Here is a 27,678-nt window from a genome sequence, read left to right on the forward strand (position 1 = left end):
TGTCATTGATGAGTGTTACCTTGATTTTTCCTCTTAATTGGTTAATCTTCAAAAAAAAACTGCTACAGACATAATATAATCACAAATTCAGTCACAATGGTGTTATCTGCCGATCATCTGACAATAACTTACAGATCTCACCCTAACATTAAATGAAAAAACACACAAAAAAACAATCATTTCTATCTTATTTTACAGAAACAGTCAGTACGCGATGGATTTTGATAACATAGAAACAAAGGAAAGGGAGAATTATGCAAGAAGTTCACTGCTGATTGTTCAATATACAAAAGATGGTCTTGCAGACTTAATAGAGCTGAATTTAAAATTGACAGGACATTCCTCATTTCAAGACTTTATTAATCACTACCAGCATGATTTGTATCATCTCTGCTACAATCAGGTCAAATGTTGCCAATGTTCAAGAAATTATAAGCTTCCACAGGAACAGCTAATACATCCAAAGCAACTAGAAGTGTTATTCGACAAATCCGGACCAAAAAAGGCTAAACATAATGCTTTTCGGATAGGAGATTTTTGTTGTTGCTTAGCTAAACAAAAATTATCAACATCCGCACTTGATGTTACACTCGCACGCTGCCTGTTGTTTTACTTTTGTGAAGAAGTGTTCTGGTATAGTTCTTTAAAATTACAAAAAACAACCTTAGAAGAGTTTCTCAATCAAAATAAGCATACACTTTATCATTTGTACGATACTTCAAGAAGATGTTGTCAATGTCCTCCTTTGTATAAGTTTCCTTCTGAAACTGAATTAATAGACGATTCTAATTGGACAGAGCTCTTTAGTAAGAGAAGAATGCCATGTATTCGTCATAAAAAACGTCCTATTGGTAAAAGAAACATTTGTTCCGTTTCGGCAACACCTGGAATTTTAGTGAGTCATATGGATCCTACAATTTCAAAAACATTGCTAGAGCATTGCTGTGCCCTTTGGAAAACAATAGAAAAACTTATATTGATTCGTGGTACAATTTTTGCTGATGTCGATGAAGCTACGATGCATGAAAATACATATCTGGAATACAAAGCTTCTCTGGAGTATGGAATTGCAGTAATGGCACGTGTGTGTAATAAAGAACACGAGGTGACAGAGAAATTAAAAAATGCAGAAAAACGAAAGATTGACGAAACAAGTATGATTACGACTATAAAAAGACAAATGTCTTGCACAGGAGCAAGCAGACTAACTGAGGTAATGTTATAATATCTGCAATTGTTATAGTGTCTTTCTTGCTTCCGATAACTTTTATTAAGAAAATTTGCAAACAAAATATTATGATAATTAACAACTATTAACTGGCCTTGGTAGATACGCTGTTTGAATTTGGAAACAAAATTGCTCCCGTTACCCTGGCAATAGGGGACGAGGTTGACATCCGTTCTTGCTTGCAATTGCAAATCTAGTTGTTCATCCACTTTTTTTTCCAGCTGTTTTCTCGGAATTGTATGAACTAATATTGATGGAACTATGCACAATAATGTAAACCACCATGTGCATATGTGCATTTAAGGGTTGACATAATCAAGATGGCTTCCGTTGTCATGAAAACAGAAAGAATGTGAAAAATCTAAAAGTCTTCCAAATTGATTGGATTTATGTGGAAATGTTAACAAGCATGTGCATATGTGGCATTGGACTTTTGAATTTCCTAAATGGCCGCCGTTTCCATGGAAACAGTAGAAATATGAAAAATTGAAAAATGATCCGAGATTCTTGAAAATATACAGGCCGATGTGTTGTAATGTCTTCATGTGCATTGACTGTTTAAAATTTTCTAAATGGCTGCAGTTTAGGGGCAATTTGGATAGGGCTATCCGCTATTGCTTGCAATGGTAAATTTAGCTATTATTATTCTTCCCTCTTCTTCATCTTCTCCCGCCACTTCGAAGTTGTACTTGTTCGCATCCGCTCTTCTAAACCGCTAGTTAAATTTTCTTATGTTCCACTATATGTTAGACTAATATGTCTAGTGGGGCAATCAGGGTTTTGTTTGTGCATTCGGGTCTATAAAGGAGTACTTTGAGGGGCCAATAGAAGGGAGGGGATTACTATAGATTGGGAATTTTATTTTTTTCATTTTTAAATGTTTTTAACTTGGAAACAGTTAGTGATAGCCACATGGGGACACAAGGGGTCTTAATGACCATTCAAACATAATGTCTACATAGGTCAAAAGTACAATGGTCACTTATAACCTTGACCTTTGACCTTGACCATTTTTTTTTAAATTTACACAAAATATTTAGTCTTTGAATCCCCAAGGGTTACCCCCCATCCCCTGCTATTTTAGAAAGTTCTAAGATATTGTTAGTGGTGAAGATCCCCGCCCCTGAACCATATATATACTAGTTTGTCATTTTAAGATGATTTGAATGATATACAGGTTAAGAGTAAAGGTGTCATCCCCACCCCCTGTCATTTGAATATGTTCAAATATCTTGTAAATGGTCGAGATCCCTACCCGAAACCATATATTTTCTGGTTTGACATGAACAGAAATAATATAAACAGGATATAAAAGACGTCCCCAGGGGTCAAGATGAAATTACTGAATAATAGGGATGTCTTTAGGGATTTTTACTTATAGAGACTAGGTTTGGGAGACATCGTACCAGCATATTCATGATATTTTTACAATCATTTCTTGTTCTAATCAAAACAATACAGTTTAACTAATTGTGTTTATTTTATTTCAGCAATCTTCCCTTAGCAAACAAGTTAATTTCAAAAGACAAAAGTTGATATTACGTAGAAGATCCACTGTGGAGGCGTCAGAACAGACAGCCAGTCAAGAACAGACAGCCAGTCAAGAACATACAGAAGGTTTCATTTATATATTTTAGTAAAATATACATATTCTGGGTGAATCTTTCGGAATCGTTACCAATAATTACTACATACTGTCTCATTCTTTTATCATTATCAAAGAATAATTTATAAAAATCAAAACAGAGTGATATACCTTTGCTTTAATTACTACATCATGAGATCAACATTTATTTAATTCACAGTGTCATTTACGAGGGTTGTCCGTAAAGTTTGAGGACAATCTCAATAAAATATCATTTACCCGTCCGAAATAAATAAAACAAGTATAAAACTAATTTCATGATTTACTGATTAAGTGTACAAAATTTTATTTCAGTACCTGCTTAAATAATCGTATTTTCATCAATTCAAAAATCATAAGAAACTCTCTCCCGGAGCACCCAAACAAATGTTTCCGACGTTCCGACGTTCGACGACGTCATCATTTTAACTTTTCTCAACGTAGTCTCCTTTCAAAGCAACACAGTTTTTACATCTTTTCAACCAGTCATCAAATATTTTCTCAAACTGTTCTGTTTTCATTTTTAAGATTATGTTCATTACTTCTTGTCTTAGTGTAGGTAAATCGTCGAACCTTGTCCACGGAGAAAAGATTTGATATGCGGGAATACCGCAAAATCCATTGGCGCTAAGTCAGGGCTATACGGAGGTTGTTTCAGACATTCGAATTCAAGTAAATCAATTTCTTGATCTGTTTTTAGAAGAGTGTGCCCGGTGCATTGTCTTGGTGTAATATCACTGATGTAGTAATGAAACCAGCTTTCATCGGTTGTAATTATTCTGTCTAGAAATCGTATGCCACCACGAGAAAGTTTTTTAATAAATTGATTTGACAATTCCATCCATTTTGTTAAATGTTCTGCTGTAAGAAGTCGCTGTACCCATCTAGCACATACTCGACTCATATGTAAATCATTTCCTAAAATGTGGTGCGCTGTTATTTATAGAAATGTCACATTTTGTCTGCAACTTCGCAAACTGTTAGTCGCCGGTCAACGTTGATTACGTTCAGAACTTCATATTTTATCGCATCTGATTTCCTGAAAGATGGCCTACCTTCCCGCTCTTCGTCTTCCAAATTGTCTCTACCGTCCCCAAACCTTTCGTGCCACTTGAATTCCAATGAACGACTAACTTTGCTATGTTTCTCAGACTGTTTTAAGAATTTGTGTGTTTCTGTTGGCGTCTTTCCGATGTCTACACAAAACTTTATAACCATCCGCTGCTCCACCTTTTCCGTAAATGTCTTTTTTTTAATCGATGCCGATTCTGAATTCATTGCTTCAAATCGAGATTTCTCCGCCATTTCGAAATTTTGACCATTCAAATTTAGCAGGTGTAACGGCAAGACTATTGTCGACGTCACAATGTATGTTTCGTGTATTTTTTGGCGGATTTTGAAATTTAAAATAACAAAAATATGAAAACACCAGCCTGCATGTAATGTGATATTTTCACCATGCTCCGGGTCCCTATTGATTATATTTAAATGAAGTAAGTGTCATTATTTCGCATTTAAAATTGGACAACTATTGATATAACCGAACTAGGATATAGTTCAGAATTACAAATATGCAAAAAGAATTTACCTGAAATGCTATTTTTTCGCAGACTTCAGCTTGTCCACGAACTTTACGGACAACCCTCGTAAGGTTGGGGGTTCAAGATTTATGACATATTTCTCTTTTCCAAAAAATATCCAATCAGATATGGAAATAATTGTATTTCTGTTTACAGTAACGGCCATTTGTATTGTGTTTGGGGTTTATATATTGATATTAGATACTCAATTGGCTTTAAAATTTTTGGTTTCGATCGTTCCAGATAGAGGTAGATCCAGGAAAGCGCTTCGGATGCGCACTATTTATCAAGTGTTATTTATTTGCTTTTAAACGTAGAAATGAACGAATCGACTTGCATTAATTTTATCCAGTTGATAATCTATGATACTAGAAAAAAGGGCACACACAATTTACTGCCTACAATATCTGCCTTAAACTTATCATAGATAGTTGTCAACGTTACAATCCTAGAGTCAGTGCACACTGCTATTCTCATCAGTTAACAGGGAAGATGTGATAAGAGACATTAATTTGTTGATGAGTGCATTTGATGATATAATGATACTTCAGATTAAAATCCTAGTTTTTGATCTCACTATGACTTTCGAAACATGTCGAAATTGACATATTTGGATTTACGTTCTACACATAGGTTTATCACAAAACAAATAAAGGCAACGCTTTATCAAAAAGATATTAAACATCTTTTAGCAATATATTGTTTTCTGCAAGGTTGTTGATCCTTTCTACATATTAATGACAACATCTAAAAATAAGACTATTTTTGGCAGTTTTTCACTCTTTCCATTGAATCCAAACAGCTGTATAGGCCTAAAGCAAATCAGAAGACAACACATTCAAAAATAAGAATGCTGCTCTCTGAACACTACATGTAATGTCTTGTGAATACCAGATAATGCTTTTTTTCGAATTAAAGTGGCCAAAATAATTGACATTGTCCTTGAAGTGAGAGTTGGGTGTTTATGCTCTTTACTTTTAAAACTATTTTTACTCGAACAACTTATCATAGTATTTTCTTGTAAATATAGAAAGTAATAACCGGAAATACAATAGTTTATAGGTTCAAATGTGATAAAGACAAATATCTAAATGGTAGTTAGGATCAGATGAATAAAGATACATTTATGTTGTATGGTAACTTTCTTTCTAATAATATATTTATCTATGTTGTATGTTTACCTTCTTTCTAATGATATATTCATCAATCTATATCCCCAATCACTTGAACATAATATATAAGGCTACTTTCCAAACATGTGCAGATGAAATAAGTTATTTATATATATATATATATATATCAGTTGATGTGTTAAAGCTTGTGATGTCAATATACGCGTTGCATATCGACTCCCATTTAAACAGTAATCAGCGTATATAGTCACATACATATATATTGTGCAGTCACTATAATTGAAAAACATAAACATTCGAATGTTCAAAAACAGGTTTTGACATTTTTACCTATATTGTCTGATTGTATTGCTCACACATTGTTGTCAATATAATAGAATAATAGCTGCTAGCATATAAGTGAGAGGTTTAGCTAGCTATAAAACCAGGTTTAATCCACCTTTTTCTTCATAAGGAAATGCTTGTACCAATTCAGAATGATGATAGTAGTTTTCTAATTGTTTGATGTGTTTGAGCTTTTGATTTTGCCATTTGATAGAGGACTTTCCATTTTGAATTTTCCTTGGAGTTTGGTGTTTTTGTTATTTTATTTTTTAATTGAAATGAACAACTAAAGTTTTACACAGATCAAGTTTGAATTTATTTATTTGCGAGGTTTTTAGATTTTCAAATATTTTGGCCTCGAGCATCACTGAAGAGAAATTAACTGTCGAAATGTGCACCTGGTGCAGGACAATTGCTTCCGTTAACGTTATAGCAAAACTTTAGCTAGCTGTAAAACCGGGTTTAACCCACCATTTTATTTCGGGAAATACGTGTACCAAGTCAGGAATATGATCGTTGCTTTCCAGTCGTCCCTTTGGTTTATTTAGTCGAGCGTTCGGTGTTGTCTGTTTTTATACGACCGCAAAATTTTTACGTTCATATTATTTTATGGCGATGTCTGCATCGTCGTCCGAAGACATTTTGGTTCGTTGACAAAAACTCAAGTATAAGTGTATGGATCCCTATGAAATTTTCGCTCAAGATTCAATACCACAAAAGGAAGGTTGGTATTGATTTTGGGGGTTATTGTCGTAGCTTTCTTGTAATTAGGGGCCAAAAACAAGCATTTTTCTGGTTCACAGACAATAACTAGAGTATAAGTGTATGGATCTTAATAAAATTTTAGCACAAGGTTCCATACCACAATAGGAGGTTTGGGATTGATTTTGGGGGTTATTGTCGTAGCTGTTTTGAACTTATGGACCAAAAAATGGACAAAAACAAGCATATTTTTTTATGACAGTAACTTGTCTATAAGAGTATGGATATCTATGAAATTTAAGCACAAGGTTCCATACTTCAAAAGGAAGATTGGGATTGATTTTAGGGTCCATGGCCCAACCGTTTGATAATAGGGGCCGAAAAGAGGCCAAAAAACTTGGATTTTCTGGTGTATTGACAATAATTTATGGATAGCTATTTAATTGTGCCACAAGCAGTTATACCACAAAAGGAAGGTTGGGATTGATTTTAGGGGATATGACCCCAACGGTTTGGGAAAAAGAAGCCAAAAACAATTAGTTTGTAATACTTTGAATAAATTGCTTATTTCTTGACCAATGTCAATGGGGTTTAATTCAAAGTCTTGAATTCGTGGGGATCTTTAATATGCTGAATCTAACCTGGTATTCAGAATTTGGATTTTGGGCCCTGTTTTTGAATTGATCCATTCTAAGGTCCAAAGAGTTCAAAATTAAACTTTGTTTGATTTCATCAAATATTGAACTGTTGGTGTTCCTCGGTATGCCAAAACTAACCACGTATTTAGATTTTTTTTTATTTTGGGGCCCTCTTTCAAATTAGTCCACACTAAGGCCCAAAGGGTCCAAAATTAAATTTTGTTTGATTTAAAAATTGAATTCTTGGGGTTCTTTGATATTCTGAAACTAAGCATGTATTAAGATTTTCAATTTTGAACACAGTAACAAAATGGGGTTCTTTGATAAGCTGAATCTAACCGTTTATTTAGATTTTGGATTTTGGATCCCGTTATCAAAATTGGTCCACATTGAGGTTCAAAGGGTCCAAAATCAAACTTTGCTTGATTTCTTCAAAAATGTTATTCTTAGGGTTATTTGTTGTGGTGATTTCAACCATGTATTTAGAATTTGGATATTGGACCACAATTGGTAAATACCCAATTGTAAATTATTTCAGGACTTAGACCACATTCATTCTGTGTCAGAAATTATGGTATGTCAAATAAATAATCACAATCCAAATTCAGACCTGTATTGCACAATTGATAGAAATTGTAAGTAGAGTTATAGTTATGTCCCCGACGTAGCGGAGGGGGCATTAAGTTTTAACCTTGTCTGTCCTTCTGTGCGTCCGGTCTTGTTAGTGCTCTCACGTGTACAGTTATTGGCAGACTTTTATGATACTTATATATTAAGTTTAATTTAGCAATGTCTTGGACGAGTTCTAAAATCAGTGCCGATCAATTATTTTTAAAAGAGTTATGCCCCTTAGAAACATTGTTGTTATGGAAAATTGCATTGTTAGCGCTCTCATGTCTTCAATTCTTGCCAGATTTTTATGAAACTTATATCATAGGTTTATATCAGCAATGTCTTGGACGAGTTCGACAATCAGTGACGATCAATTATTTTTAAAAGAGTTATGCCCTTGGAAACATTATTTATATGGAGAATTGCATTGTAAGCGCTCTTATATGTACAATTCATGCTGGAATTTATGAAACTTAAATCATAGGTTTATATCAGCCATGTCTTGGATTTGAAAAGCAGTGCCGATCCATAATTTTTAAAAGAGTTATGCCCTTGGAAATATTGATTGTATGGAAAATTGCAATGTTATCGCTCTCATGTATTCAATTCTTGCCAGAATTTTAGGAAACTTATATCATAGGTTTATATCAGCAATGTCTTTGTCACATTCGAAAATAAGGTCTTATCAAATGTTTTTAACGAGTTATGCCTCTTGGAAATATATATTATAATGGAAATCACATTGCATTTCCTCTGAAGCCTTCATTTCCCTACAGATTTTTTAATAAAAAGTCTTAAAGAACAAAAGTGCGTTTTTCAGTTATTGCCCTTGTACCTTGGATAAATAAAATATGTGGAACGCGGTGGACATTGGAACTCTGTTCTTTTATTGAGTTTGGGACCGGTTTTCAAATTGGTCCACATAGTTCAAAATTAAACTTATTTTGAGTTTATCAAAACATGAATTCAAATTTGTTGGCGTTGTATTTATTTTCACGATGTTCGCGGTAAGTATATTTTCGCAAAAATAAATTCACCGGAATACAAATGCAGCTTACATGTGAAAGTACATATACAGCATTTTCTTCGTAAGCCTCACATATTTTATGTATAAATTAACAACCCTCTAGTAATATCAAAATTACATCCTGGTGATTTGACGGTGCAAATAAACAGAAAAAATATTTAATAATAAAAATCCCGAACTCCAAGACAAATTCAAAAACAGGTATATAATAAAATGCTCCGATGGGCACAGCTTGATACGAACACAAAGGTCCAGCCCTGGATAGTTTGAGCAAGTATGGACACTACATTCAAGCTTGATACAGCTATGGATATGGTTTGTGATTAAATATTTGACACAGCATAGGTTACTGACAAAGAATGAATGTGGTCAAAGAGCTGAAAATTTTGAAATTGGACTTATTACCTAGTATGGTCCAACATCCAAAATCTAAATTCACGTTTAGATTCAGCATATCATTTGGACTCCGATTTAGACCGACCAAAATCAAAAATCTAAATACATGTTCAGATTCAGTATATAAAAGAACCCCTTGAATTCATGTTTTGATAAAATCAAAATAAGTTTAATTTTGAACTATGTGGACCAATTTGAAAACCGGTCCCAAAATCAATAAAAGAACAGAGTTCCAATGTCCACCGCGTTCCCCATATTTTATTTATCCAAGGTAAATAGTATAAAAATAGATTTATTCAAAAGAAACTTTTAATATTAATTTTAAAACACAGGTTTGTTTGTAAAATACAAATTATTCATCACAACTTAGTCAACATGAAACCATTATGAAAACACAATACCTGTGGAGCAGGATCTGCTTACCTTTCCGGAGCACCTGAGATCACCATCAGTTTTTGGTGGGGTTCGTGTTGCTCAGTCTTTAGTTTTCTATGTTGTGTTTTGTGTACTATTGTTTGTCTGTTTGTCTTTTTCTATTTTAGCCATGGCGTTATCAGTTTATTTTCGACTTATGAGTTTGAATGTCCCCCTGGTATCTTTCGACTCTCTCATACACTGATAAGTTCCACTGATTACCATGGTTGTGTTCGTTCAAAGTTTACGTATTTTTGTTGTTGTCCATATCTGTTGTTATTCTGACTTTGGAAGTTTTTTTGGTTCACCTAAACAACTTGTCTCCATTTTTCAGAACATTAGTTAACTTATATGTGTGGTCATCATAAATAACAAACTAATTTCCTCTATTTTTCTCTGAATTGACCATGTCCATCTTGACACCTCAAACATGTGAGCACTATATAATTTTAAAACAAAGTGACCCTCAGTTTTGTAAAAGAATTACTTGATTACCCAGGGGAAATACTGTGAAAAAAATCTTATTCACAATATAGAAATAAATATTTTAACTTTTCCATTCCATGTTACCTGTAAAATGGCGCAAATGCGGTTTTTATTTTTTGGCGCAAATGAAATATAACCTTGTGGCTCAAATGAAAGATTGGATTTTCTAAAAATTGGCGCAAATGCAATGCACCCCTAATTTGATGAGTGAATAATCATTCTTTATCTTGTTTCAAATAATTGTTAAACAAATAAAGACAAAATTAATGAACATTTTAATATATTAACATGATTAAGCCAGTTATTGATGTTTTGATATTTTCTAGAATATTTTCTGGAATAATAATATGGCTTAAAAAACATGTAGAAAACGAGGCTTTGCCGAGCATTTCTATCCTGTTTTGAGCCGAGTACAAATAAAATGCATATTTCAAGACATTTTATGGTTATTCTTTATATACTCACTACTGTAACAACAGCCCATGAAAAGGCCGTGAAATGTCTGTGAAATATCACAGGGTCGTGAAAACCCCGTGAAAATACCCCGTGACTTTTGTAAAAAAAATATTTCTAAAGGCCGTGAAAAATATTTGATGTTAGAAAAAGACCATGAAATTTCAATATTCCGTGAAAAGGCCGTGATAATTTGTCCTTTCATGCTTAATAAAAATTTCACGGCCTTTTCACTGGTTGTTGAAACCAGTGAAAAGGCCGTGATATTTTTTCATGTCAATTTTTTCTTATCCTAATTCAGATTTAAAACATCCCATGTGATTATTGTGATATGGTCTAATTATTTCCACTCACATTTTTCTAAATATCCTATAAACTTTTCATTTTTATATATGTCTGTTTAAATATTATTATATGCAATACTACTGTACAGGACTGACTTTTAAATGGAACAATTCATTGTTATAATTAATGACTTTGTGCCAATAAATATTTTGTATTTAAAGAAAAGTATTTTGCTTCTCGTCTGTACATTATTATAAACAATGTAAACATTAATTTTAATTGGAACCGAAACATGTAAAAACGAGAACTTCCCGGAATATCAGACCGTATCCGGATTCGTGTTTCTTTTAGAGTAATTGTAACATTTCCGCAAGGTTGGAAATTTGAAAGACGCCGAAGGTCAATTAATATTTACTTTATAGATGCAAGACGAGTGACAGCAAGTTTGAGGTAAGTTAAGTTATTAATATTTTATTCTTTTATGCATCATATCACCAAAATGTTGATGACGTTTGTGAGCATTTCCATTGAACTGATTTTCACTGAATTTGCAAAAACCGCGCAAACATGCATGTGATATATTCACTTATATTTGAGTCTGTTGCACTTGATTCCTTTAATCATTTCGGTTAATGTTTTCTAAGACTTACCGGATCCTTTAAATACGATTACGGTTTTGTTTTGTTTATGTATTTGGGGAAAAAAGGGGGTCCTTTTTCCCCACACTGGCCACATAAAAAAATGACATTTATGTACAGTACACTACGTAGACATAGACATAGATAATTGGAAATGATTATAATAGCAATAAGTATCTCTGAAATGGAGTTCACTCTGATAATCAGAGGCGTAACCCCCTTTGAATGTGTTGGGAGCTATTTAAGTATTTTCTGACTTGGCCGTCGGGACACAGAGTTCAAAAGGGATTAATCAGAGGCGTAGCAGGGAAAGTATTTAATATTTGTACGGCAAAATGTCCTTTCTTGAAGAGTTTGTGCCATATCATAAGAATAATTGGTATGACAATGAGGTGTTTAAAAAATAATTGGTATGGCGAATGTGCCTGCAGTAAAAGTTGCTACGCCCCTGGCCCCCTGTAAAATAAATAGCTGTGACTCATTACGGCCACTTAGTCTAGACAAGTTTGGCTTTAGCCATACATATCATTACTTCAAAGAAACATTTAATTTTAATAGTCTGTCTTAAAAGTGTCTTTAATCTTTAAAAAAATCTTTAAGTGGCTGTTCTGTTTCAATGATGTTTTTTAGTACTTTTCATACCATTTTCACCTCCAGTATGAACATCTGCCCCCTATTCAATATGGGTCATTAACCGTGAAGTCCTGTATTGCATGGAATAATATTGTAGCTGTTTTAAGTACATGTATGTACATAAATGCCAAAAATTAATTTGAATATATAAATAGTTTTTTTATATACATGTATAATATATGTAATGTTTCTTTATTTATTCTAGGAATGAAGAGCAAAAGGATATAGCAGTCTTTATATAAAATAGTTCAGGAATCCAGTTGGAAAGAAGAGCTTTTCAGTTAAAAGTATTTCCTGGGAATTCACAGGAAATTCTATAAATGTTTTTTCTGGAATAGTTATTCAAATGGGCAGTGAAGTGAAGGATTACATTAGACAAATATTGCTGAAGTGGTAAAATCAGAACCAAGAGATGTACAAAATTTCTACAATACATGTCACAGCTGACTTAAGCTACTTAATCACATTGACATTTGTGTGCTTTTATGTTTTCTTTACATAATTACTACAGTTCTATTAAAATTAATATTTTTATTCTTTGTCACAATTATTACTAAAAAAAAATACAGCATATTAATATGGTTTTTCATAGTCTCACTTGCATTGTACTTAAATAAGTTGACTGTAGATGTTTACACTAGGTTTTCAGGCATTTCACTTCACTTGATTGAAACAGCATTTAAATGTTTTGTTAAATTATGGCCTGAAAAATACATTTAACATTTTACAGGAGTTTTCACAATCAGTGAATGGCTGTTTATCACAGTATTACATGTACATTTCACGGTCTTTTCACAATGGGCACATAATTTATCACGACTTTTTCACGGTGTACATTTTTGTTTTTCACAGGGTTTCTACGGTCTCTTTACCCAAGTTTTCAGCTGGCACCTTTTCACGGCCTTTCCACGACAAATAAAGGCATATACTGTACTATATCTACATTTTACGGTCTTTTCACAATGGGCACATAATGCATTATCACGACTTTTTCACGGTGTACATTTTTTTTTCACAGGGTTTCTACGGTCTTTTCACCCAAGTTTTCAGGTGGCACCTCTTCACGGCCTTTTCACAAACTTTTCACAGCCTTTTCACGACAGTCATTCCATGGCATTGTCACGGATAAGTTTCACGGCCCACCGTAAATTAACCGTGACAAACACTGTAAAAATCACCAGCATTTTTACGGATTTTTTAACGGCCAATCTACGGGGCATTGTTCCAGTAGTGACTGCAACTCCTATACCTGTTCCAAACGAAATATTTAGGGTCAAAAACATCATATTTTAATGTGGAGCGGACGACGTACAATTTCCGCGAACCTGTACTGTTTATTGACGTCATAAATAAAACTCTACGAAAACGCATTGTCAACGTCATAAACAAGGCGATATACGGTCAGTGACTGTATATCACAAATGAATATACGGTCAATGCAATTTGATTGCGCAAATAGCACAGCTGCAGTATATATCATGTATATTGTCCTAGTAGAATAAATTTATAATGAAAAGTTCGTAAGGTAATGAAATAAATAAATGATATAAATACCGGTTGCGTCTTTCAGTTTTTGCAGGTTTTTCGCGAGGGTTTTCCTTATATTGTACCCCTTTCCATATTATAAAAAACGCTGATAATATTAATTGTTTCTTTACATGATTCATTGCAAAACTCATCAAGATTGAACATGTATTTGAATGTTTCAAGATGATATCTAGAAGTCAAGAGTGGCATTTTTAATATGTATTAATGAAAATAATTTTCCCTTATGACCTGGCGATATGGATTCAGGTGACCTACACCCAATGTTCCCCCGCACAATAAAGGAATACATTATTTGGCAGAAAAGACATAAAAAAAATCGCCTTTTCATGTCTACATGTTCTTCCAGGACATTATTTTTATCTGAACTTAATTTACGAACTTCTTTGATAAAGGATAGGAACAATGTGCTGAAATTGAATAAAGGTGTGGTAAATGTCAATTAGACCATAACAGGCATATCTAAATAAAGTTTCCTGTAGTGACATATAACTTCCCCATTTAAAGCTTTATATCCAATACTGATGCACTATGTTTGTCCCCCGCGCAACTCGTTGCGGGGAACATAGAAATACCGGACGTCCGTCCGTCCGTCCCGTCTTGTTAGCGCTCTTTTGTGTACAATTCTTGCCAGATTTTTATGAAATTTATATCGTAGGTGTATATCAGCAATGTCTTGGACGAGTTCGACAATCAGTGCCGATCAATTATATTTAAAAGGGTTATGCCCCTTGGAGTCATTAATTATATGGAAAATCGCAATTTTAGCGCTCTCATTTCTTCAATTCTTGCCAAATTTTTATGAAACTTATTATCATATTGAATAATAATAATATAAATTGAAATTGTATGCATGTGCTTTTTGTTGTAAGGAATGAAAGTATTAAAACGTGTCGGGTTGAAATTTTCATGTCTTTGGGAGGGGATCTTGAATTTATTTTCCTTCTTAAAGGTGGGGACTTTAAACAAATAAGAGTAATTCAGATGTTTCTCCCCCCACCCCCCTCCTAAATGAAAGAAAATGACCAGTCCCTTAGGACATACAAATATTTATTTACTTAACTAAAGGCTACAGTAGTATACCGCTGTTCAAAAGTCATAAATCGATTAAGAGAAAACAAATCCTGGTTACAAACTAAAACCGAGGGAAACACATCAGCTATAAGAGGAAAACAACAGAACAACAGAAACACTGAACTGCAACAAACACAAACGCCAACATACATAGAAACGGACTATTTGATAACAACTGCCATATTCCTGACTTGGTACAGGACATTTTAAGAAATAACGGTGGGTTGAACCTGGTTTTATGGCTAGCCAAAACCTCCCGCTTATATGGCAATCATATTCAGGATAAAAGGCGGAACGTACTTTCTCGATTTAATAATAAATTTATCAATGATTCTTTCAAATGCAGGGTAATATAAGTAATTTACTGTTTGCAACTTTGCCTTTATTTGTTCAAGTACTGTATAATAGTTTTTTGGTAACAGCGTTTTTGCAACAACGATTTAACGTCTCTATGTTGGATTTCCGATACTAATACATATTTGCATTTTACTTTGTGAAACAGGAACTATTTATCAACGACGAATTAAATCCGCCAAAAGATCAAAGATTAAGTCATCAGATGACACAGGAGTCTTGAAAGATCCGAATGAGACTGGAAGCAATATTAGAGGTGAAATATCGACTCTAATTTAATTATTTTATTTCAATACTAAAACGATGAAAGCAAACATCTAGATTATATACTGGTCAAAGCCTGACTTTATCGATTCAATTCAATAAATTCAAGTTGTTAGAAAGTAAAAATGTTAAATAAAAATTAAAAAGCTTACATGAAATTGTGAATAATAGAAAAGAGTCATTTTCATAATCCATGCCAAAAAATCCTTACACGAACGTGACAAAACCAATGAGAAGGAACCGTGTTTTAAAAAGATTTTTTCAGGAAACCCATATTAGAATCCTTTCCAGAACAGTGTTCAATAGTTCAAGTCAATTCATTTAACTTGAAATCGATAGAAGTACAGAAATGTTTACTTTTAATATGATTATTTATAGTTGATGCATGTATATCTATTGGTTTGAAATTTACTTTTTTCGCATTTATACTGTATTTATTGAATGTATTGTATAATTTATTGGTAACTATAATTCATTTCAGAAAAGAGATTGAAACTTACTGGTGGAAAGAAAACCTCTCGTATATGTAAATATCTTAATTTGTAAACAATGTATTCAAAGTATTTTTACTACTGTATTAAGCTGAGTACGCCACATTTCGATCAGTTCAAGCAAAAAAAAATTATAAAATTGTTACATGAAAATTCTTTTTCTAATCTAGGTGAAGAGTTTCGTGCAGCAAGATAAACGGTTGTGGAAGACTGTTGTCCGTAAATTAATTTTAAAGACGAAAACATGAGATAAATATACTTTTTTTACTTTTAACACGATGCAAGTTTAATGTAAAATATGCGAAGAATATCGTACGCTTTCATCATGTTCATATTAGAATTTTTTAATATTCTAATCTTTTAATTAAGAAACTATATTTTCAGCTTACAATATAACACCGAGCATCTCAGATACTAAATCGACAACTGTTAATGATGACATTGAAATACAAGGATATCAAGGAGTCAAGAATGAAGGTAGAACACGTTTTAACAGTTTGCTTAGTGTTGAGATCCGAATATCGGTAATTATCGCACCGCGAGTAAATTATCACGTTGTGATTGGTTTAACGCCGTCACGTGGTGACCCCTATGGATCCGTAGGGTGTTAGTAAATTTCATAGGGGGTTCATGACGTCATGTCTACTGTTAATGGTGACGTCATCTATTAATGGTGTTGTGTTTCGTTGTTTATTTTTCTACAAAACGCAGCAGAAACAGTCCCGCGTGCGATAAATTCGTTATACGGTTCACTACTGACCCCCTACGGACCATAGAGGGTGAATAAAATCCATAGGAGTTTCGGCCTTCGGCCTCACCCCCTTTGGATTTTACTTACCCTCTATGGATCCGTAGGGGGTCAGTAGCGAACCATATAACTTATAATGTCTTACTACTAATTGGACTTTTAACGAATAAATAAATAAAACTGTGACATCTGAAAGAAATAGTCTTAGTTAGTTTTAAATCGACTTTTACACTACCTTTAACTATTTCAAAGGAGATCAAAAACGGGTAAATGCTTCAGAATTTAAACCGAAAATAGAAAATGATATAGATAAGGAAATATGATATGATTGCCATTTGTTGATAATCCACCCGAGACTAAGGGACGAGGGTATATGTCATTATGTCATTTATTTCAACATTGATATTGCTTTTCATACATTCAATTCATTTTGAATTATCATTTGCTTTTTTTAAAGGATTTTTCCAACTAAATATAGTATGCGATAATATTGCCGTGGACTGCATTGTCGATTCACGGCTAAAAAGAGAATGTAGAATATCAGTGAAAGAATTTAAAGGTAAGATGTTAGCATATTCTAAAATTTCTAGTTAACACAAATCTTGTCGGATTTCGATGGCCGATTCAAGATATTGTCGTGATAATGATGGTTTAATAGTAGGCAACACTAGTTTATCGATGTTCGAAATCAATTTTGAATTGACAAACCAAGATAACTACTACGACAATCGCATGAAATTCAAACGGAGAAAGACCTGGTGCGGCGACAGGGTAGCTTGTCTTTTTATGTACATCATCTTACAATGCGAACCAAGTCCTAGTGAAATATCACAATAGATAAAGACAAAAATGATATTTAATTACCAGGAAATTTGTTGGTTAGTCTAAGTAAACTTGACGTCAAAAGCAAAATTTTTTTGTCAGGGAAGGGCTACTTTTATATCCGTTCTAAATTGGAGTGAGTTAATTGATGGTATGACACCTTTTAAACAAAGGGTTCTTAATGGTAAAGTTGCAATCACGATCGTAATCATGACACTGTTGATATTGAGATAAATAAAAGTTTTGTTTGGAACTAATTAGACTGAACGAGTATATAACACATTTTTAACAAAACTTCATTGTTAAGGTTTGAAAAACCTGCTGGGCTAATACAATAACATATATTTTTTTTTATTTACTGCAAGTATTCAGCTTTGAATTCAAACTAATTCACTTCTATCGCATATAATCATTGTCTGAAATATTTATTTTATGTGGCCTTTTAATCGTTTTTATTCGATCGTCACTGGTGAGTCTTTTAAAGTCGTACAAAATTATAAGCCTGGTATCTTTGATGAGTTTTTTTAATATACGATTTATTTTCAGGATGCAAAGGGGACATGAATCAATGGAGAGAAACAAAGACCACTTTTCTCGTGAAAGCCAATGAAACATTTCTTAATTACGTTAAAAAAAAGAAATCCTTGTTATGTCAATACTTTCTCAACCACATTCCAAGTTACGCCATTGAAAATCGTATCTTAGTAAATGCACTATATTCATCCATTAGAAATAATGATGTAGAAACAGCAAGATTTGTCGGCTGGCATATTGCCAGAAGTTTTCTTGAATGCGTTAATTTACCCGTGTATGATATTTGGTTAGCCTCTTTATGCAAGTGCTTTAGACGAAAAACGAAACTTTGCTCTTGGTTTTGTTCTATGAATGTCACTATCATTGTCATGGTACCTAAACTTATCAAGGAAATTGTAAATAACTTTTCTGGAATACCAGTTAAACAGATTGTGTATCATTGTGAAATATTCAAAGAAGCGAGCGCTATTTCTGAGGAAAGAACTAAATTGTTAGGAAGAGATCTAAATATTCAGTGTCACATTCCAGGTCCATTGGCAGAAAAGCTTTTCAACAACCATAGACGACTAGCTCTTATTTGTCCATCTGAAATAAAATCCATTAATTTTCAAGATAAGCCCAAATTCCTTGTAAGTTCCTGTATTCAACTGTATTGCTATGTAAAAGGTGCTATTCCAATTGGCGAAAAACATTTCCCTAGTGATTTACAGGGTATACCAACGGATGTCATTGAAGGATTTCCTAGGTTCTGTTCACAAAAGATAAGAATAGGCGACTCTGTAACCAATTTAAAGGTCAGTGGTACATTAGGAGGTTTTTGTCTTTTTTATGGAAGACAGGCGCTTCTTACGTGTGCTCATGCAATGCTGGACTGGAATACCCTGCTTTCAGCAGGACATAAACACCATATGCAGCCGGAGAGTGTTCATTTCGAAACTGGCGATAGAATGTTAAATGAGACATTGCATTGTGGAAGGGTTGTAAATCATAGTTTTACTCATGACAACCCACGAGAAACAAGTACAGATGTAGCCGTTATAGAACTCGACAATGGGATATGTGTTTCAGAACAAGACTACGTTAACACAAAAGGAAAAAGGAAAATCCATTATAGGGAATTGGGTAAGATTACAAATAAGGTTTAAATAAATTCAATGAGGGAATATGACCAGTATTATAACCATATGATGATCGTCATTTGTCTGCTCCCTTTTCTTCTGATAAAACTTCAGTTTCAAGAGGTTTAATATTTTCTTAACTACCCTATAATGACGAAGTGATATTGTTGTGCCACGACAATTAAAAAAATTAAAACATCAAATTTCGATAAATATCTAGATATCGTAATAAACTTATTTTCATCGTTCTCTATTTATTTCATTATTACTGATAATCAAATGTTCCGGATATTATTTTATATGATTTGAATTTTACCACCCAAACTGACAACAACTTATAAAAAGTTGATAAAAGTTATGCTGTTGTTATTCAATCATTGGGTCGGGTATTTCCTTGACTTGTACTCGTAAGAAAATCTGGCAGTTAGTACATGTATTTTGAAAACATTTTGTTCTTACAATTTAACATCTAAAGAATACTATAGACAGTTCTTATTTTATACAAAGCCAATCATACTGTCCCAGCTGACGTTGGTTGCTGTCCTCATTTTGTTTTTCATTTTTTTGTCCCCCGCGCGACGCGTTGCGGGGAGCATAAATATACTAACTGTCCTCGCGGTATTGATAGTGCTCTCATGTAAACAATTCTCACCAGATTTTGATCAAACATATTTCAAAGGCTTATAACAGCAATGTCTTGAACAAGTTCAAAAACAAGTGCAGATCAACTATTTTTAAAGGAGTAATGTCCCTTGGAAATATTAATTATATTTTAAATTGTATTGTAAGGGCTCTCACGTGTACCATTCTTGCCGGATTGTAATTTAACTTATACCAGAGGTTTATATCAGCAATGTCTCGGACAAGTTCGAAATTCAATGCCGATCAACTGATTTTAAAAGTTGTGCTCCCTGGAAATATTAATTATATGAAAAATTGCATTTGTAAGCGCTCTCATAACATTGTGTACAATTTTTGCCAGATTTTTATCAAACTTATATCAAGATTAATTTCAGCAATGTCTCGGACAAGTTCGAACATCAGTGTCGTTCAACTTTTTTCAAAAGAGTTATGCCCCTTAGAAATATTTTTTTTAGTTATTGTCCTTAGTCAGATAAATTATGTGCAACGCAGGGGACACTGAAACTGTTTTCTTTATTAGCATAAATCAGGCCGTGCGTTGTCTTATTTTTTTTTTAATGTTTCACGTTTTGTTATGCCGGGGCCTTTTATAGCCGACTATAAGGTATGGGTTTTACTCATTGTTGAATGCCGTACAGTGCCCTGTAAATGTTTACATCTTCGTTCTATGGACAATGGCGGAAAGTCGTTTTGATGGAAAACATGCCACAACTTCTTTTTTTATATAGTTTTGAATTTTTTGTGTTGACGAGTATTAGTCGTTATTATACAAACTGATATAAACAGTAAAAACTTCATATATTATCAATAAACTACACCTGAAAGATTAAGTCTGAAGATATGTTACATCTTAAAGAGTATAAATCTTGCTATTATACAGCAAAAATGCGATGATGTGATGGTTGCTACACGTGGACAATACCATGGTCATATGGACACATACAACTTATATTCAATAAAGGATATGCATATATTTGTTTACAACCACTTCATTGTAAATCTAGTGGATAGTTTTCTCATTGGCATTCATACCACATCCCTTCATTTTTATATTTAACTGCATGCATGGTTGATAAATTCGGTTTCAAGTTATAATTTTAATATGGTCAATCAAAATATAACGAATGTTTCATAATAACATTAACGGTACCAATTTTACTGAACTAGACGCGCATTTTAACAATAAATGTCTCTTCAGTGATGCTCGAGGCCAAAATATTTGAAAATCCAAAACTTGTTCAAAATCAAAAAGCTGATAAAACCACATCAAAACTTTAAATGACAAAATTATGGCCAATGTATTTTGAAAAACATTTTGTTCTTACAATTTAACATCTAAAGAATACTATAGACAGTTCTTATTTTATACAAACTGATTTCTATCTAAATAGAAATCAAAGCCAATCATACTGTCCCAGCTGACGTTGGTTGCTGTCCTCATTTTGTTTTTCATTTTTTTTATCCCCCGCGCAACGCGTTGCGGGGAGCATAGAAATACTGTCTGTCCTCGCGGTATTGATAGTGCTCTCATGTAAACAATTCTCACCAGATTTTGATCAAACATATTTCAAAGGCGTATAACAGCAATGTCTTGAACAAGTTCAAAAACAAGTGCAGATCAACTATTTTTAAAGGAGTAATGTCCCTTGGAAATATTAATTATATTTTAAATTGTATTGTAAGGGCTCTCACGTGTACCATTCTTGCCGGATTGTAATTTAACTTATACCAGAGGTTTATATCAGCAATGTCTCGGACAAGTTCGAAATTCAATGCTGATCAACTGATTTTAAAAGTTGTGCTCCCTGGAAATATTAATTATATGAAAAATTGCATTTGTAAGCGCTCTCATAACATTGTGTACAATTTTTGCCAGATTTTTATCAAACTTATATCAAGATTAATTTCAGCAATGTCTCGGACAAGTTCGAACATCAGTGTCGTTCAACTTTTTTCAAAAGAGTTATGCCCCTTAGAAATATTTTTTTAGTTATTGTCCTTAGTCAGATAAATTATGTGCAACGCAGGGGACACTGAAACTGTTTCTTTTATACAGTGCCCTGTAAATGTTTACATCTTCGTTCTATGGACAATGGCGGAAAGTCGTTTTGATGGAAATCATGCCACAACTTCTTTTTTTATATAGTTTTGAATTTTTTGTGTTGACGAGTATTAGTCGTTATTATACAAACTGATATAAACAGTAAAAACTTCATATATTATCAATAAATTACACCTGAAAGATTAAGTCTGAAGATATGTTACATCTTAAAGAGTATAAAACTTGCTATTATACAGCAAAAATGCGATGATGTGATGGTTGCTACACGTGGAACATTACCATGGTCATATGGACACATACAACTTATATTCAATAAAGGATATGCATATATTTGTTAACAACCACTTCATTGTAAATCTAGTGGATAGTTTTCTCATTGGCATTCATACCACATCTCTTCATTTTTATATTTAACTGCATGCATGGTTGATAAATTCGGTTTCAACATGTTCAAGTTATAATTGTAAAATGGTCAATCAAAATATAACGAATGTTTCATAATGACATTAACGGTACCAATTTTACTGAACTAGGCACGCATTTTAACAATAAATGTCTCTTCAGTGATGCTCGAGGCCAAAATATTTGAAAATCCAAAACTTGTTCAAAATCAAAAAGCTGATAAAACCACATCAAAACTTTAAATGACAAAATTATGGCCAATGTATTTTGAAAAACATTTTGTTCTTACAATTTAACATCTAAAGAATACTATAGACAGTTCTTTTTATACAAACTGATTTCTATCTAAATAGAAATCAAAGCCAATCATACTGTCCCAGCTGACGTTGGTTGCTGTCCTCATTTTGTTATTCATTTTTTTTATCCCCCGCGCAACGCGTTGCGGGGAGCATAGAAATACTGTCTGTCCTCGCGGTATTGATAGTGCTCTCATGTAAACAATTCTCACCAGATTTTGATCAATCATATTTCAAAGGCTTATAACAGCAATGTCTTGAACAAGTTCAAAAACAAGTGCAGATCAACTATTTTTAAAGGAGTAATGTCCCTTGGAAATATTAATTATATTTTAAATTGTATTGTAAGGGCTCTCACGTGTACCATTCTTGCCGGATTGTAATTTAACTTATACCAGAGGTTTATATCAGCAATGTCTCGGACAAGTTCGAAATTCAATGCCGATCAACTGATTTTAAAAGTTGTGCTCCCTGGAAATATTAATTATATGAAAAATTGCATTTGTAAGCGCTCTCATAACATTGTGTACAATTTTTGCCAGATTTTTATCAAACTTATATCAAGATTAATTTCAGCAATGTCTCGGACAAGTTCAAACATCAGTGTCGTTCAACTTTTTTCAAAAGAGTTATGCCCCTTAGAAATATTTTTTTTAGTTATTGTCCTTAGTCAGATAAATTATGTGCAACGCAGGGGACACTGAAACTGTTTCTTTTATTAGCATAAATCAGGCCGTGCGTTGTCTTATTTTTTTTTTAATGTTTCACGTTTTGTTATGCCGGGGCCTTTTATAGCCGACTATAAGGTATGGGTTTTACTCATTGTTGAATGCCGTACAGTGCCCTGTAAATGTTTACATCTTCGTTCTATGGACAATAGCGGAAAGTCGTTTTGATGGAAAACATGCCACAACTTCTTTTTTTATATAGTTTTGAATTTTTTGTGTTGACGAGTATTAGTCGTTATTATACAAACTGATATAAACAGTAAAAACTTCATATATTATCAATAAATTACACCTGAAAGATTAAGTCTGAAGATATGTTACATCTTAAAGAGTATAAATCTTGCTATTATACAGCAAAAATGCGATGATGTGATGGTTGCTACACGTGGAACATTACCATGGTCATATGGACACATACAACTTATATTCAATAAAGGATATGCATATATTTGTTTACAACCACTTCATTGTAAATCTAGTGGATAGTTTTCTCATTGGCATTCATACCACATCTCTTCATTTTTATATTCAACTGCATGCATGGTTGATAAATTCGGTTTCAAGTTATAATTGTAATGTTCAATCAAAATATAACGAATGTTTCATAATAACATTAACGGTACCAATTTTACTGAACTAGACGCGCATTTTAACAATAAACGTCTCTTCAGTGATGCTCGAGGCCAAAATATTTGAAAATCCAAAACTTGTTCAAAATCAAAAAGCTGATAAAACCACATCAAAACTTTAAATGACAAAATTATGGCCAAAACCGGACAAGGAATCAGAGCTTTGCATGAGGAAGATGTATATTAAGTTATATATTTATTTTTACAGGGTTACAATCTTGTAATTTGCATGATGGTTACATAAAGTCATTTCAAGGTTTACCTGGAAGGAATGTTGAAGTTGTTTGCGCAGGTGCCGTTTCAGATTTTAATAGTTCTAGTAACACTGTGACAGTAATTAAAGTACCTGAATGGGTAATTGAACGAGAAAAATTACAGTCTGCGTCGAACAATCTTGCAAATTGCATTACTGAAAATCTTCCAAATCAAGTCGATATACCCGTTCACATGCAAGTGCGTGCTATTGTATGTGCAGCGCGTGAAGAAGAAGTAAAGTCACAAAGAACATTACGATTTTATAATCAACTAGCAGTTAGCAACATACCATTTCAACAAGGAGATTCAGGTGCCTGTGTTTATATAACAGACGGATACATTGAATCCGGTTGCCTAGGAATGGCAATAGCCGATTATCCTGGGGGTGGATGCATAGTGACTCCTATGGCTACTTTGCTAGAAAAGTTAGGCTTAATTTGAATCCATTGATTCAAGTAAACAGGAATCATTTAATACAAGTAGTTAGAATTTATTTGCATCCATAAAATCGGTCAAGAAATTACCATCAGCTGCGAAAAAATAGATTGGTTTGAACTCGTGATTAACTTCAATTGTTTTTTGTTTTTTTTTGTTTGTTGCTTTATATGACAGCGCTAAATATGAAATAAACAGCAATTCATTTAAGAAAAACATTCATAGTCAAAAGAGCAAATAGTTAGTAAATGCATATAAAAGTATATTTATTCAGATACATGCTTTTAATAAACATGACGAAATGCATTTTTTTCTTTCGATTACTTTTGACAAAAAAGGCTAAATAAAACCAGATGAGTTTTTTGGCTCCTTACAACATAGAAGTAAATTCAAAAGAGCCTCATGGTAATTCATTTAATTGTATATGAATTGTGAAGATTAAAAAACAATGCTTTTATGGATGGCAATTGTTTTATTCTATGTTTCAAAATTTAAATGCACCTTCATAGAAATCAACAAACCTTACCTTCATTCTTAAAAAACTAAAATAATCAAACTATGTATTTTCCTTATATGTCATTTAACTATAAATGGCCTTCTTTACATCAAACCTTGAATGTCAAATGTTCAGCGTAACCCTTGCTATGTTTCAATTGTCTTCAAAAGCGTTGAGACTTTAAACATTTGAAAGACTAGATTATCACACGAATTTTATGTAGTACTTCATTTATTTTCTACCAGTGAAGGAGATAACAAATCGCTTTAAATGCACGTTCTTTAGTTATTTAAGAGATCATGTAAATATATTAATATTATCAACTCATTAATCCATGAGTTCTTAATGATGTTTTGAAAGAGTTTTGTGTGACTTTTTGATGATGATTTTAGCTTTGGTATAAAGAATGTAATTTATCTCATTTGACTGGACTTTAATGAATGTTGTATGATTATTTTAAGTTTTAACTTAAAGTGTATATATCTATTAGCAGCTCATTTTTATTGTGTATTGTACTGTATATAGCATTTTTTGGACTTTGTTGGAAACACATTCAGTAATGATAGTAAGTTAGGAAAATCATAATGCATTTTATTATTTTCCCCACAGGTTTCCGATATACTTGCGAGCATTTTATCTGAGGCATGCAAACTATTGAATGAAAAAAGAGGACAATTTAGATACATCCGTCTTCTCAAATAAAATCTTATTAAAAGTGTGCTACATATATATACAGGGAACCTGAATGGGCCATGGTTGATAACATTAACTGACAGGTTCACACACAATAAAGGAAAAAAAGGCAAGGACAAAGGACATCCGAATAAACGAGGATGTTCTTTATAGGGGTGTATGCATATATATAGACACTTTGTGTGCAAAATTGTGTAAAAAGTGAACATAGTGTAAAAAGTGAACATAGTGTAAAAAGTGGTATATATAGTGAATAATTGTATAGTATATCGGTACATAGATGTGTTGATTTTTTGTAGACATTTACTGTTTTAATTTAATTTTATATTTGATTTAACAAGGATTACGTTGATTTTTATGACAACAACGTTTTATAACTCCTTATAATTATCAATCTCCCATACAGATGGGAGATTGTATAATTATAATGAGATTAATGTATTTTTACTAAAAAGTTGTATGCAAATACCATCGATCATTTGATGAATTTTTAGTAACAGAATTATTTTAAATTATATCACGCATCCCAAGGAAGAGGTCCGGTAAGGGCTTATTTTGGCCTAAAATTGAAGTACATCTGATGAAAGATTTTAGACATTTTTTAAACACTTAAGTGTCTACTTCAGTCGATTCAATAATTTATGTAAAATATTTGAACTGATTTGTTGATTAAAGACGCTCAAATTCAAGATTAATATAGAAAATCTATCAAATATGCCATAAAACGTCACTTTTCAGATGTTTTTTTTTTGTGTCTAAAATGTAAGTGGCCGCATCGTGTTCAGTCTCAACCCTTATATATGTTATGCATTATCATCAAATATAACATATATCTAAATATTAAGACTGAACACAAGTGCGGCAAGTTCCATTTTAGACAAAAATTGTCTAAAAATTAGCACAAAAGCTAAAATTGTAAAGATTTCTGTAATTTTGCATGAATTAATGATGCAAGTACCTTGTGCATGTGCATTGTATTGTCTAAAACAACCCATATTTTTTTTTTCATTTTTATGTAACAAAAGTATTCTACTTTCAATAAATAGCTAAAAGTTTACATTTTAACAAACTTGTAAAAACTCTTTATTGTGGGGCCAAAACGGGGTCTTACCGGGCCTACTCCTTTTCACGTCATATCATTCGTTCATATATCCCATATCGTTGTACTTTTTATATGTACTAAACCCTCCAAATTTCTTATGGGAAACTGCTTGTTTCGGATCTTCTCATTGTGTTGATATTGTGAAATGAACACTTTTTTTAACTGAATTTTGTCTGACAAAGATCAGGATGTGAGTGAAAGGTCTTTTTGTTTAAAGCTGTTTTCATTTTTAAATTATCAATAATTATAAGTAACTGGTTAGTACCGATTATATTGATATTGTAAAATATCAGCTGCGAGTCACAATATGAAGCTTTTGGATAAGTGAGCGAAGCGAACGAGTTCAAAAAGGCTTCATAATTTGTCGAGTAGCTGATATTTTACAATATAAATTTGCAGACAACCAGATAATCGATTTATCGGGTTGTATTTGCGTATTTTGTAAGATAGAAACAAGTGTTTTCTTTGTTTCACCAGCAAACCGGAAGATAACTTGATAAGTTCGGGTCAAACTTATCAACGTCGGTTCATACATTATGACGTCGCTGATATGTTCGGGTCAAAGTTATTAAGGCCGGGTCAACGTATTTGACATCACAAAGCCGTGATATGCAATTTTATTAAGAGCTAAGCAGAGTAATATAGACAGTGGGACGACCGATAATGATGCTTATGTTTACTTTACCCGGATACTGGTATAAAATCGTATCAAAGCCTGTCAAAAAATGGCAATTAGTTTAAATCGAATCTGTCTCTTTGAAATAAAAAAAACAGTTTTTTAATCTTATTATTTTATATAGACATTGTTCATCACC

General features: G+C 32.9%; 1 protein-coding gene across 1 annotated transcript; it reads left to right on the forward strand.

Annotated features, from left to right (window-relative positions):
• The first annotated feature begins 217 nt into the window (after window positions 1-217).
• Window positions 218-26,818, forward strand: LOC127711109 (uncharacterized). The gene is made up of 8 exons (XM_052217057.1): window positions 218-1,213; window positions 2,719-2,845; window positions 15,295-15,402; window positions 15,892-15,936; window positions 16,286-16,378; window positions 17,107-17,208; window positions 18,018-19,127; window positions 24,091-26,818. Exons 1-8 carry the CDS (start codon window positions 818-820, stop codon window positions 24,576-24,578), a joined length of 2,469 nt encoding a protein of 822 aa, XP_052073017.1. The 5' UTR covers window positions 218-817; the 3' UTR covers window positions 24,579-26,818.
• Window positions 26,819-27,678: the final 860 nt, after the last annotated feature.

The sequence above is a fragment of the Mytilus californianus genome, unplaced genomic scaffold (assembly GCF_021869535.1).
Source record: "Mytilus californianus isolate M0D057914Y unplaced genomic scaffold, xbMytCali1.0.p SCAF_8, whole genome shotgun sequence".
Lineage (NCBI taxonomy): Eukaryota > Metazoa > Mollusca > Bivalvia > Mytilida > Mytilidae > Mytilus > Mytilus californianus.

Excerpts from the sequence above, each read along its gene's own strand:
- LOC127711109 (XM_052217057.1), top strand. The coding sequence starts at position 818 with ATGCCATGTATTCGTCATAAAAAACGTCCTATTGGTAAAAGAAACATT. Across the intron at positions 16,379-17,106 it reads TCAAGGAGTCAAGAATGAAG|GATTTTTCCAACTAAATATA; the intron begins GTAGAACACGTT and ends CTTTTTTTAAAG. Across the intron at positions 17,209-18,017 it reads ATCAGTGAAAGAATTTAAAG|GATGCAAAGGGGACATGAAT; the intron begins GTAAGATGTTAG and ends ATTTATTTTCAG.